Source organism: Phytophthora parasitica, assembly GCF_000247585.1.
Source record: "Phytophthora parasitica INRA-310 unplaced genomic scaffold supercont2.4, whole genome shotgun sequence".
Classification (NCBI taxonomy): Eukaryota; Oomycota; class Peronosporomycetes; order Peronosporales; family Peronosporaceae; genus Phytophthora; species Phytophthora nicotianae.
In genome coordinates, this window is record NW_008648990.1 from 873297 (window position 1) to 884778 (window position 11482).

Sequence of the window (11482 nt, forward strand, 5' to 3'; positions counted from 1 at the left end):
ACATGCAAGTGCAGCGACGGTGTGCAGACGCAGCTTCAACCGCAAGATTCACCGCATGTGACAGTCACGCCTCGAACGTCTCCGCGCTTTCGCCTTGTCTACGGTTTACCACGTTGAACTTGGCTGCGCTTGCAGTGCAGTTCACTTGCAGCGCTCCGTCTATCTTTTCCCGATCGACGGGGATTGGCGATTTTGGCTTGACGACCAGTGAACGCTGCTGGTTCAAGTTACAGCAGCTAGAAAACAGACGAGCTCGTCCCAGGAGTTCAAACACGCCTGAGGGAGCGAGCGTCGTGTTCGGATCAGTAGCCGTTCCGGACGCCCAGCGCTCACGTCTCGCGAGGAAGTCTACGCCGCTGCTGTCGTCGATACCGAGATAATCCCCTGCGATCTCTCAATGCACCGCTTCAAAACCGCTGCATGCCGCCGTGGACAGTCGCGCTGGTTGAGGAGGCGGATCCGCTATGAACAGTCGCAAACTCAAGAGTCTCCAATGGTGCTGCATGCTGCCGGACCGTGCATTCGGCTAAAGTACACGAGCTTGGTAAAGCGCTCCTGAACAACAATGCCCAGCAAGGCTGACGACCCGAATGTGCCGATGGCTCCGACGCCTGCAATCGAAGGTGTCGACCACAACGGCCTTGTGGTGGGCAAGTGGAAGAACGGATTGTTCGGCAGTTGCTACATGAACTGCGTCCCGAATGGTACGTCGTCACGGATCGTTATCGACACTGATCTCTAACGGTGTACCTATTTCCCAGCCATCACGCCGCTATTCTGCCCTGGTATCTCGATGGCGCAGATCTGCGCGCGTCTAGGCATCGCCAACTTCTTCGCTGTGCTCTTCTCGTACTTGTCTGTCGACGGTCTCGTATTCGGTGCTGCGGTGACCAAAGTCGACGTGCTGAGCACGCTCGCTGTGATCATGGGCGCGCTGGTGATGCTCTTCACGATTCGCATTCGATTCCGTATGCGGTACCTGTTCTCCATCCCTGGATCGTTAATGGAGGACATCTTCGCATCCGTATTCTGCTGCTGCTGTGCCGTTGCGCAGATGGCGGACCACTCGGAGTCGTTCGAGCCCAATACGTTTGCCGTTCTACCTCGAGCAACACTACCTGGCTACACCTTCGGTTAAACTTAAGGCGTTCGCAAACAATACTTGTACGTTTACTCTGTATGGACCACAGTGATGATAGCGTCGCTGTGTGCAGAATAGAAAACGTGGAGGATTCACATTAACATTAGTATGGTTTTCGATTCTTTTTAATCGTGTGATCGTTTCTTGCTGTCGCTATTCGAAGAGAAATTAAGAATATGGGCTAACATTATGTAAAACATTTCGAGGTAGAAGACAGCACTGCGCAACACTACGAAGCTCGAAACATTTGAACGAAGTCAGATAGTGATCCATCATGTGTTCCCTTTCAACAACAGTAAATGGTCTGGCCTGCGATGATCAAGTTTGGTGCTTTCGAATCGGTACTTCTACATTTACATCGAACCTGTATCACATTGTTCATGTAGTATACCAGAAGAGTGGTGCGTGGTGTCCGTACTCCTTGCTCCAACTTTCCCTGCAGAAAACTGTCAGTACTTTGTACTATATTACCTAGGCTACTCTACTTATAGAGAACCTGGCGACTACATGGTCACCAGCACCCGCAATCCACACCTCGATCGCTACTTGCTATAGGGATTCGCCAGGAGTCAACATTATCAAATTCGCTGTTACCAGTGCAAGTGCCAACATTATGAAAGACCAGCAACCATCCAAGCCAGTGACCACGTTCGTCTATCCTAACAGGCTTGAGCGCGGTGACGGCGTTGATCACAACAGTATCACTGTTGGCGAATGGAGCAATGGATTCTTCAATTGCTGCGACGACATCATCCCCAACGGTACCGACACTGCATCCCCGTATCTTCGTATCGCTGTTCATCTTACTTTCGTCTCTGTTGCTGACAGGCTTGATGGCACTCCTTTGTCCCGTGATCACGGTGGCTCAGATCACTGTTCGTCTCGGATTGGCCGGTTACGCGTTTATCCTCGGTATGCACGTCGCGTTGTATCTTCTGGGACTAGTGGCTGCAGCAGCAGACAACCCCCTGCTGCTGCTTTTGTGTGTGGTTGCGGAGATCATCACGACTGTCAGCATCGTCTGCCTTCGACTCAAAATGCGCCACCTTTTCTCCATCCCGGGCAATGCCTTCCGAGACGCGGCCCTCGTAATGCTGTGTCGTCCCTGTGCAATCGCTCAGATGGCGACGCATGTAGAAGCCTATACTGCTGGGAAGTGCATGTTCCGAGCGCGCAGTACACTGCCAGGTTACGTAGGTTGAACAAAGGATACTCAGAGCGCCAATCACCACACCAACCGACACCGAAAACACTAGCGGGTAGATTTCAGGGTCACGCGATGACACCATGATGAAGTTTTTTTTCCTTGGCTCTTGGACCGACTGGTACGGAGTGGTGGGGCAACCACAGGAATGATCACATTCGAATTTATTTCCACCGGTTAGAGCTTCGAGGATCACAATGTGATTCGAAATCTACAAGCCATAGCTTATGATGTAAATTTCGACAGCGAACTGAACTTCTTTACGTATTAGCCGGTCATTTCTTCAGTAGTTGGCTCACCGTCGAGCGTCGATTTTCAATTTTGTCGGTCCCTCCTTTTGAATTAACCACTTCTCGATCAGTTTGTCCTGCAAGACCGTGGCCATTTTTTATTCTGTGGTGGGATTTTCCTTCCCAGTGTGGAAGTTCCATCGATCACTGCTGTTTCTGGTCAGGATATCGCGCGTTAAACTCTTCCACGTACATCATCCACGTTTCAAGTTTTGGACTGGCGGGACAAAGAAGCAAACGCCTCTTCTGGAGAGAAGCTGTATTTGCTGCAGGAGCGATCGCAAACGCATGAGAGAGCTTTATTTTTGAACCAAAAAGACTTTATTATGTATCATGATGTATCCACTGCCCAACTACGTTTGACCAATCAGCACGAGATTTGTCCTAATGTCTTTTGCATCAATCGAAAACTGGACGCCTTGCCGCCCTATGGGTGTGATTGCCAGTCAGCTCAAACACTGTGCTGTGTGTGTTAGCAACCTCGATCAGCATCATATGCGCTACCGTATCTACTGCTGCAAGTCCGAGCCCTGCTTGAGCGCACTTATCTCGTGCAAGTTTAAGCTGAAGACTTGACCTGCGAGAGAACGAAGCAGAACCATCTTTATCAGCACGATGACCACTTTGCCGTCATCGCTCCTGACCTGCGTCCGCAACTCTCTCTTGAGATGAAGGCGGCTATCCGTGAGCTAGTGGCAAAGGACGTAAAGCCCGCTTGCATCCGCAATGAGCTGGTTGATAGCTTCACGCTATCGACCGGAGCAGTGCCTGCTCTAAGCAGATCCAAAGTTTTGTCTACAACTACAGACGAAGCAAAATGAAGAACACCGACGACGTAGAGGACATAGAGGAGATTGCTGCTGAATCACAATGCTCTGATGATCTACCTGATACTACGCCATTCACGTTCGGGTACCCACTAGACGAGGACGGGACTCCGGATCTTGGAGACGGAAGTGACGACGAACCATTGGTGATTGGAGCCACGACGAAATTCTTACTCGAAGTGGCCACGTGGGATCCCGACACATTTGTCTTTCATAAAGACGCGACGTTTGAGCTTGTGACGTGTGGATACCCATTCATTGTCTGCGGTATCTCTGACGCTGCTCGGCAGTTTCACCCGATGGCATTCTTCTTAACTTCGCAAAGAACACTCGTCCAGTACTGTCACGCTCTTCGAAGGCTGATGGATATCTACAAGGTGGTCGTAGGACGTCCGCTTGTGGGTCGTTACTGCATTGGAGACGCTGAAGATGCCCAGTTAAATGGTGTTGAACAAACCCTGTTTGCTCCGTGTGCATCGGAGCCTTCAAAACCAGAACTACAATATTTAATGTGCTTCTTCCATGTCGTCGAAAACGTGAAAAAGCGTGTTTTAAGCCTCTCCAAGAACTCGAAGTACCTCGTCTATCGACAGATCTACGAAATGCACTACGCTAGAGATGCCACCGAGTTCATGTCAATTCAAGAGCGTGCAGATGGCTTGTGGCAGGCAGTTCCAGAGATGAAACGCTTTGCCGATTATTTTATAAAGACCTGGATTAAAAGTCGTTTCTGCAAGTGGCAGTGCTTTTGGTCGCCAACTGGCTTTGCGAGAACGAACAACCCATGGAGCATTTCAACAAAGTTATTAAGCGCGACTATACGTTTCGTGTCCGCACGAAGCTTTGTGCTTTGCTCAAAAAGATGATATCTATGTGCCACCACCGCTCCATTCTTCACCCTACGTTTGCCACGAAACCCAAGCCCGCAACTACCCTGATTGCTCGAACAAAAAGACTTTTGAAGGCAAAGAAAATAGTGGTTACTCAGCCGCGACATACTGTTCAGTTTCTACTGGAAGGTGAATCTAGCCGTCCAAGTGAATTTCATTGTCGAAGTTTGATCGACACGCTAGACAACGTCAGGAAAACTGAAGAAGGCGAGCGGAACAATCGTCGCAAGGAGCGACTCGGACAGCCTGTGCTCAGGTGGACTGTAAACACGCAGACGTGTCGGTGCAGAGCAGTCTATAAATTTGGTGCGTGCGTGCACCTGTTGGCATCTCTGAAGCACGCCAACCGGAAGATCGCTGGATGGCCAGGAACGGACCGCCGGTTTGTTGATAGACGCGTTAAGCGATCTAAACCCTCGGCTGGAGCGAAGAAAGGAAGGCCATCTCGCGTTTCCCACCCTCCTTGCGTGGACTAGTTTAGACTTTTGCTTGTAGCTCAGAGGGCATATTTTTGCAAGTAGTAATGAAAGTCTTTCTAAACACACTTGGTAGCAATGTCACTCTATCCAATACACACTAGAACATTAGTATAGCGCGTTACATACATCATTAACAGCGATGTTTAATCTCGGTGACGTGGGCTGCAAAAGTGCTTGAGCACATTGTTTGTATTCTTTGTTCCTAGTACAAACCGTAAACGTACTGAGACTGATAGAACCTATGGCGTTTGCTACAAGGTGCTCTATAGATAATGGAGATCAGCACTTGCACAATACTTCCATAACTTTTCCGACACACAGATCTCAAAATTGATTACAGGAATGCAGAACGTCGGTAAAGGTTTTGAACACTGCCGATTTCAATAGAAATTAAAACTTGTCAATAACTAATCTAAACAGTTAACTACTCTATAAAAATAGTGTAGGCACAGGTGTAGATAACGGATCTGGTTTTTAGTTTGCGTAGATCCCAAAACTACGACTAGGGCTGTATATTGTCCGACAAAAGTAAAGCAGGAAATCAGAAATGTCAATTGACGCTGCCTCTACATTAAAATTGTCTCGCTATGTAAATCACTTTGTCAAATGTCTGGAAAAAATCCGAATAGATAACAAGTGTGGCTTTAGAGAACACTAGAGCACTTAACTGGAGCTGGGGCAGCAGGTATTCTGTAAAATTTAAGCTATCTTCAACATATATTTGCTATATGAGCCTACTCCAGACTTTTCAGCTTCTTTACCTCTAGCAGCTTTTAATTTCTGAACAAGGCGTTTCTTCTTGTCTCATTTACCTTTGGCGGCTTTGCTTGCTTGAACTGTTGCTTCCGGAGACGATAGTTTTTCCAGGAAGTTACTTTTTTCCTCCTCGTAGTTTGCGCCATTCCACTCCCGCCCTTCCATAACGCAATACGCGGACAACAATGCCATCCATAAATCCTTTGACACCTGCGGGATCCAGAGGCGATTTTAGTGGCGTAGGTAACGAGTCGACTCGATCCTTTTCAGTTACTATAACTTCTCCAAGAATGCCCCCCCCCCCCCCCCCCCCCCCCCCCCCCCCCCCCCACCTGTCAATGTCTGCCGTTTCTAGTTGATATCCTAGCAGCACTGAATGTTGCACCAGAATGTTGAGATTCACCACATCACCTGGGTACTGAATTAGTACCTCAGCAAAAGTGCAATCCACCATTCGATTAAAGGAATTCTTTTTTTATTCCCCCACTTGAAAGTGCCGGTGCGGTTGTGTTTGGGTGGAAAGAAAACCCAAATCTTGAAGCAGTGCCGAGCGATTGGAGGAATGTAGGACACCACGCGTCCATGGTCCACATGCACTGGTGTTACTCGGTTGTCAACTTGAATGCAGAATTCAAGTTCGAAAATATAACCTTGACTTAATGGAATTTGAATTTTAGAGTAATATCCTGGTAGGTCGATGGATAGCTGGTCCGGTGGACTTGTTCTATTTTCTAGCCATTGTTGTTTCACTCCTTCTCGGACATATAGCGGGATGTTATCCGTCATCAAAATGTCGTAGAGGTGCTCGGTATCGATTGGAATTTTATGATACCCCCGACAGCCAGCCACATCGTTACATGCCTGTCGGTATACCAAAGCAGGTGCTTCACTCTTCACAGCTTCTTCCCACGAGAACGTGCTCGTAATATATCGATCCATAGACCTTGGGATTTTTTGTAGACCTCTGCGAGATTGTATCGATTAGACCCGTAATCTCCTGTAACAACGCAGCTCGTCAATATAATTGGAGGTCATATTGCCGTTAGCCAGGGAACTAAACTACTTCACGACAAGGAAGCGGGCACCAGACGCCGAACAAAGTTAACGCGGCGGATGAACCGGCGGACTGAAGCAGCGGAACACAGCCGGGCCAGAGGGCAGGGGAGCGCAGCGGGGCACAGCGCGGATGTTGGACTGGGGCAGTGCAGCGCAGTGGAACTGGCGGTTAAGGGCGGCACAGTGAAGCGGGACCGGCGGACTGGTGCTGCGCAGCGCAGCAGGTTCGGCGGCTTGTGTTTTGGTAAGCCCTGCCAACAAACCGTTGGCATCAGTGCTGGGTGCGACAGCTTTGTGTAGAATACATAACCTGCGATACACGTTTTAAACCTAAACTTCCCCAGTATAAAAAAAGCTTTTTTTTTTAAAGCTTCCAGAGTACGAGATCCAATGGTGTGTTGGTGTGTTTAGTGGTGTAGTACACGCTACGCATGCAGACATTTACCAGCCAGCTCCGCCTACAAGGTTCAGTTAAAGCAGCACATCGTTGACGAACTGCAGAAGCTCGACAATGTTGTATACAGCGTAATCGACATCCATGATGACCAGATACACTACTACGTGTGCTGTGTTGACAGAGCTGGCATCCAACCGTCGGAGCCAGCAACTACAGCGTCACCTAGCCTACCAGTAATTATAAGAACGGACACTTTGCTATTTGCCGTAACAGTCGGCTCCAGTTCGACACCGATTAGCGGTAAAAATCAAGTCATTTAAAAAATCTTATGAGTTTTTTTAAGTGACATCCGTCGTCACAACCAGTGGCGCGCCATTGTGCAAACTTCCCGCCTTCCACCACATATCACACAAGCACACAATGAATCCCCGCCATAAAACAAGAACAAGGTCAAGCTGAAGGTGTGTAATCGCGTATCACATACCCCATACTTAACTCTAAGTCATTTTAAATGTAATATTGGTAGGGAGTCGAAGCCTCAAAGACAAACTCTGTAGCCACTGTTGCGGTACAGATGGGCGTGCATCGCTCTCACAAAACTAGAAGGTGACAAGAAGAATGGAAGCAAGTTCCACGTAAAATAAAGGCACATGCACAGCGAGTGCGCTATCTTGATTTAGAATAGAGGTTTGGACTTTTTCATTTTCTAGTTCCTATTTTTTTTTCAAATCTATTAGCTGTAATGTCTAGGCTTCTTGAATATGTTTCAGAAATGAGAAAAAACCGCAAACTTTTCGTAACTACGAAAGGCTTAATTTTAATGATGGCAAAGTTCGATCCAGCCTTTACTCGGTCTCGCAACTATCTTGTCCTTCGATCGTGGACTACGCGATTTCTTAATATAAATCGCCTTGTGATTTGGCGCGTGACGCACAGGGCATCAAAAAATGCGAAACGATATGCAGGTTGGTCCTAATTAGTGGTAGTTATTTTATACATTTTTTTCGTTCTATCTTTTTTTAGAATGTTGCGGATTCGTTTGCGAATTCTGTGAACTTTGCAGTAGAAATGGATGGAATCTTGTCTTTTCACGCCAATTATGAGAGTAGTTTCTACAACCTGGACCAGACCGCTGTCACTATTAACAACCTCGGAAAATTAACAGTGGACTACTGTGGAACACGCAATATTGACATCGTTCAATGCGCAGCCGAAAACACAGGGCGACGCAGCGTTTGATTTGGCGTCCAAATGTCACCGGGTGCGGCATTCTACTTTTGGACAGTCTAAATGTTCACAAGATGGCTAGCATTCGCGAAATGCCCGAGACCGAGTGCACGACATAGGTTCAGTACATCCCACCGGGTGTTACTGCTCTAAGTCAGCCAATGGATGTCAGCGTAATGCGAACCTTCAAGAAGAATATCGAGTTTTTTTATATTTTTATTTGTTCACTAACTTTGATAATAATTTGTGTATAATTTTTAGAGACCTTTACGTGCATTATCATACTGAGCATCCTTTCCCAACTGAGACAGCAGAACGCCGTGTGATACTGTCTTTCATGGTAGCGAAAGCATGGGACATGGTCAAGGCAAAAAGCATTGCAAAAGGTTTTCGAAAGGCAAAACTGCTTCCAATAGGTCCTATGTGTCTGACGTCTTCGCAGCGTACCTACACGCACTGCCAGAAGCTGCGGTTGTCGATGCTGCTTCGGACATCGAAGATGAAAGTTTTGATGAATAAAATTGCACTTTTGTTTGCTTTCATAAAAAAATCGTTTATTCTACAGTATTATTATATACTTTTATTATTTGTTTGACTGGCGATCCAATCAACAGAATTATTTCATACTCTAGAAGAAGGGGTGCAGCTGGTAATGTCGCACTGTAACCGTTTGTCGCACTGGAGCCGACTTTCACGGTACCTGCAAATACACTAGGCAATACTTCCAATCCTCCAACCGTGTCTTCATTTCCGCGGGACACTACAAGTGGAGACCGGGTCCTAAAACTGGAAAGCTGTAGTGACTGGATGTGTAAGTGCACTAGCTCAAGAAATTACAGATTGATTGGGCCGTGTATGCTATACAGCAAGCGATGAAAGAACTAGCAAAAAGAACCTAGCTCGAAAAAACCTCTTATGAATAGTAACTCTTGATTCTAGATTGCAGAAACGACTGAGCCAAGAAAAACCACACGAGCAAAATGGAACACTTCTTGAAAATCTACAGCAATTGCGCAACAACGTATATGCGACTTTATGGGAAAAGCCCGCAACATCGCGGCTACAAGCAATTTATCCTTGGGAAGGATGTTTTAACTACTCTTGGAATTGACGTGGGCTGTCAACTCGAGCAGTTTAAGGAAAGTGATATCACTGGTGGCGAAGATTCTGATGACAGCAAGAATGATCTCGAGTTTGATGTGGAGTGTGACAACAAGGAGAATTGCAGTTGACGAGCTAGGGGACAAGGCGATCGATAATGGTTTTCCACGCGAGCGGCGTGAAGACTTGTTAATTATAGCAATAATGTTCGACATTTGATGGCTGAAACTCGCCGGTGACCCTCCGGCAAAGGTTTCACCGCTAATGATAAAACTGAAGGATGGTGCTAAATCGCACAAGTGCAAGGCGTGGGCAGAGTCCGCCCCACCTAAGAGAGTTTCTGTGATATTTTAATGCGGAGCTCGAACGTATGGGGTGGGCATACGAAAACCCACAGAGTCGGTGGGCCGGTCCAGCACTGTCACTGAAGAAGCCCGGCTCTGAGGAATATCGACAGACAAGTGACTACCGTGCAGTGAATGCTGAAACCGAAACCGCAACAGGTGTGATGCCAATTCTTCGCTTCATCACGAAGCACGTGCGAAGTATAGCCCATTTCGGTTTGTTCGAATTTCTAAAAGGGTTTTGGTAGTTTCTTTGGCAAAGCGTGTCAAGCATTTCTTCGTACATGACGGATAGCAAAGTATCATAAGGATGTAGCGATGCCGCCATCCATTATCAGCAGACTATAAAGACGTGTTTCAAGGAATTACGGTATAAAGGCCTATTGGTATGAGTGGATGATCTGCTACTGTGTGCTTGCAGTATTGACGAGCACCTTAAAAAAATACATTTTTTTGATGAACGATTTTGCTGTAGTCGAGTGTAAAAAAAAACGAGTTTGCATCAAAAGAGCGTGAAGTGGTGTGGTAAAAATATCGATGGTTAACACATTAAACAGAGTTAGTTTTACTTCATACTTAGCAAGTGTTCTTCGTCTTCGCTATTCCGAGCACGGGATTGACTTTTGCCCGCCCGACGCGCTATAGACGTACATACGCAAGATCGAAGATGGAGCGCCTGGATTGCTTGACCAGGACGCCCGTCAACCCTCACGCAAGACCAACTGCTGAAAGGAAGCGCAAGCGAACAAAGGAAGAAAGGCGATTTGCCGATCGTAAGAAACCCCCAGGCCAAGATCGACAATTGGCCCCACCATCGTCGATCCTATACATCAAGATCGACAGCGCAAAACCGTAATCGATGCAGCGAGTAGAAGTATCTCCGCTGCTGCTGAATGCCCCGCTGTCTACACAGACAATCCAAGAAAACGCCTAAGCGCCGCCGCTGAGATCACCCGAAGGGCGAATCGGTGCACCGACGGGTACACAAGGTGAATGTTGCAGCTTCACGGGAGATTGGAGTACATTCCGTTAGTCGAGCGCAGTATGCAGCGGACCCCAGCGACCAGCATTTCTCGCAGAACCACTTCGCCACACATACCGGCAACAATTTTTGAGTGCTGCTAATTGGTTACGAGAGAGTATCGTAATCTATGCCGTGGTTGCGAAGCCACTTCAGTAGTGAAGAACAATGCATTCCGGCATAAGAAGGTCGAAGCGAGCTGCGGCGGCGGTTCCTATTGTTTTTATTGCACAACCTCGAGCTGTTTTTGACAAAGTTTGCAAGCTACTGGCTACATCTGCACCCCAGTGCCGATGGCGATATGGTTTTGATCACGGTTGCCTCTAGCAAGGGATTAAGTATTCTGGCGACTGAAATAGATAATTGGGAGGCTACAAAGGAGGACGTTGGCGACCACATTTACTGAAGCTAAGGCAGAAGGAGGCGTTCCCTCAAGTTTCGGCTTGTGAACATTTATCGTATTTACTGATGCGTCCGAGGGAATTCCGCATGTTCTGCGATCACAGAAATTTGGTAATGTGTTTGCGCCTGCGGAGAATATCAAGAAGCACATCCGTGGTAAAATACTTCGATGGGCATAGAAGTTAAGTGACCTTCGCTACACCATCAATCACATTGCCGGAGTTCCAAACGTATGGGCAGATATGTTGTGTGACGGGGTCACACAGCACCTTGTGCAGAGGAAGTTGACTTCCGAGAGTATACAAACTCTAAGTGAACGACCGTTCACGTGTCCCTGGTCTGAGGGG

At 47.4% G+C, this 11482-nt stretch overlaps 8 protein-coding genes across 8 annotated transcripts; 6 read left to right on the forward strand and 2 right to left on the reverse strand.

Annotated features, from left to right (window-relative positions):
• Window positions 1–2: 2 nt before the first annotated feature.
• Window positions 3–380, forward strand: PPTG_21240 (hypothetical protein; the record flags this gene model as incomplete). The annotated part of the gene is made up of 1 exon (XM_008896493.1): window positions 3–380. One exon carries the CDS (start codon window positions 3–5, stop codon window positions 378–380), a length of 378 nt encoding a protein of 125 aa, XP_008894741.1.
• A 185-nt stretch (window positions 381–565) lies between these two features.
• On the forward strand, window positions 566–1138 carry PPTG_03241 (hypothetical protein; the record flags this gene model as incomplete). The annotated part of the gene is made up of 2 exons (XM_008895918.1): window positions 566–704; window positions 762–1138. 2 exons carry the CDS (start codon window positions 566–568, stop codon window positions 1136–1138), a joined length of 516 nt encoding a protein of 171 aa, XP_008894166.1.
• Window positions 1139–1754: 616 nt separating this feature from the next.
• On the forward strand, window positions 1755–2522 carry PPTG_03242 (hypothetical protein; the record flags this gene model as incomplete). The annotated part of the gene is made up of 2 exons (XM_008895919.1): window positions 1755–1902; window positions 1970–2522. 2 exons carry the CDS (start codon window positions 1755–1757, stop codon window positions 2341–2343), a joined length of 522 nt encoding a protein of 173 aa, XP_008894167.1. The 3' UTR covers window positions 2344–2522.
• Window positions 2523–5333: 2811 nt separating this feature from the next.
• Window positions 5334–5733, reverse strand: PPTG_21241 (hypothetical protein; the record flags this gene model as incomplete). Its single annotated transcript, XM_008896494.1, has 2 exons — window positions 5334–5339; window positions 5644–5733. 2 exons carry the CDS (start codon window positions 5731–5733, stop codon window positions 5334–5336), a joined length of 96 nt encoding a protein of 31 aa, XP_008894742.1.
• A 955-nt stretch (window positions 5734–6688) lies between these two features.
• PPTG_21242 (hypothetical protein) lies at window positions 6689–7529 on the reverse strand (the record flags this gene model as incomplete). The annotated part of the gene is made up of 3 exons (XM_008896495.1): window positions 6689–6894; window positions 7236–7267; window positions 7525–7529. 3 exons carry the CDS (start codon window positions 7527–7529, stop codon window positions 6689–6691), a joined length of 243 nt encoding a protein of 80 aa, XP_008894743.1.
• Window positions 7530–7999: 470 nt separating this feature from the next.
• Window positions 8000–8279, forward strand: PPTG_21243 (hypothetical protein; the record flags this gene model as incomplete). The annotated part of the gene is made up of 2 exons (XM_008896496.1): window positions 8000–8005; window positions 8064–8279. The coding sequence occupies 2 exons, from the start codon at window positions 8000–8002 to the stop codon at window positions 8277–8279; spliced, it is 222 nt and encodes a 73-aa protein (XP_008894744.1).
• A 968-nt stretch (window positions 8280–9247) lies between these two features.
• On the forward strand, window positions 9248–9499 carry PPTG_21244 (hypothetical protein; the record flags this gene model as incomplete). The annotated part of the gene is made up of 1 exon (XM_008896497.1): window positions 9248–9499. One exon carries the CDS (start codon window positions 9248–9250, stop codon window positions 9497–9499), a length of 252 nt encoding a protein of 83 aa, XP_008894745.1.
• A 239-nt stretch (window positions 9500–9738) lies between these two features.
• PPTG_21245 (hypothetical protein) lies at window positions 9739–10441 on the forward strand (the record flags this gene model as incomplete). Its single annotated transcript, XM_008896498.1, has 2 exons — window positions 9739–9906; window positions 10358–10441. The coding sequence occupies 2 exons, from the start codon at window positions 9739–9741 to the stop codon at window positions 10439–10441; spliced, it is 252 nt and encodes an 83-aa protein (XP_008894746.1).
• Between the last annotated feature and the right edge of the window lie 1041 nt (window positions 10442–11482).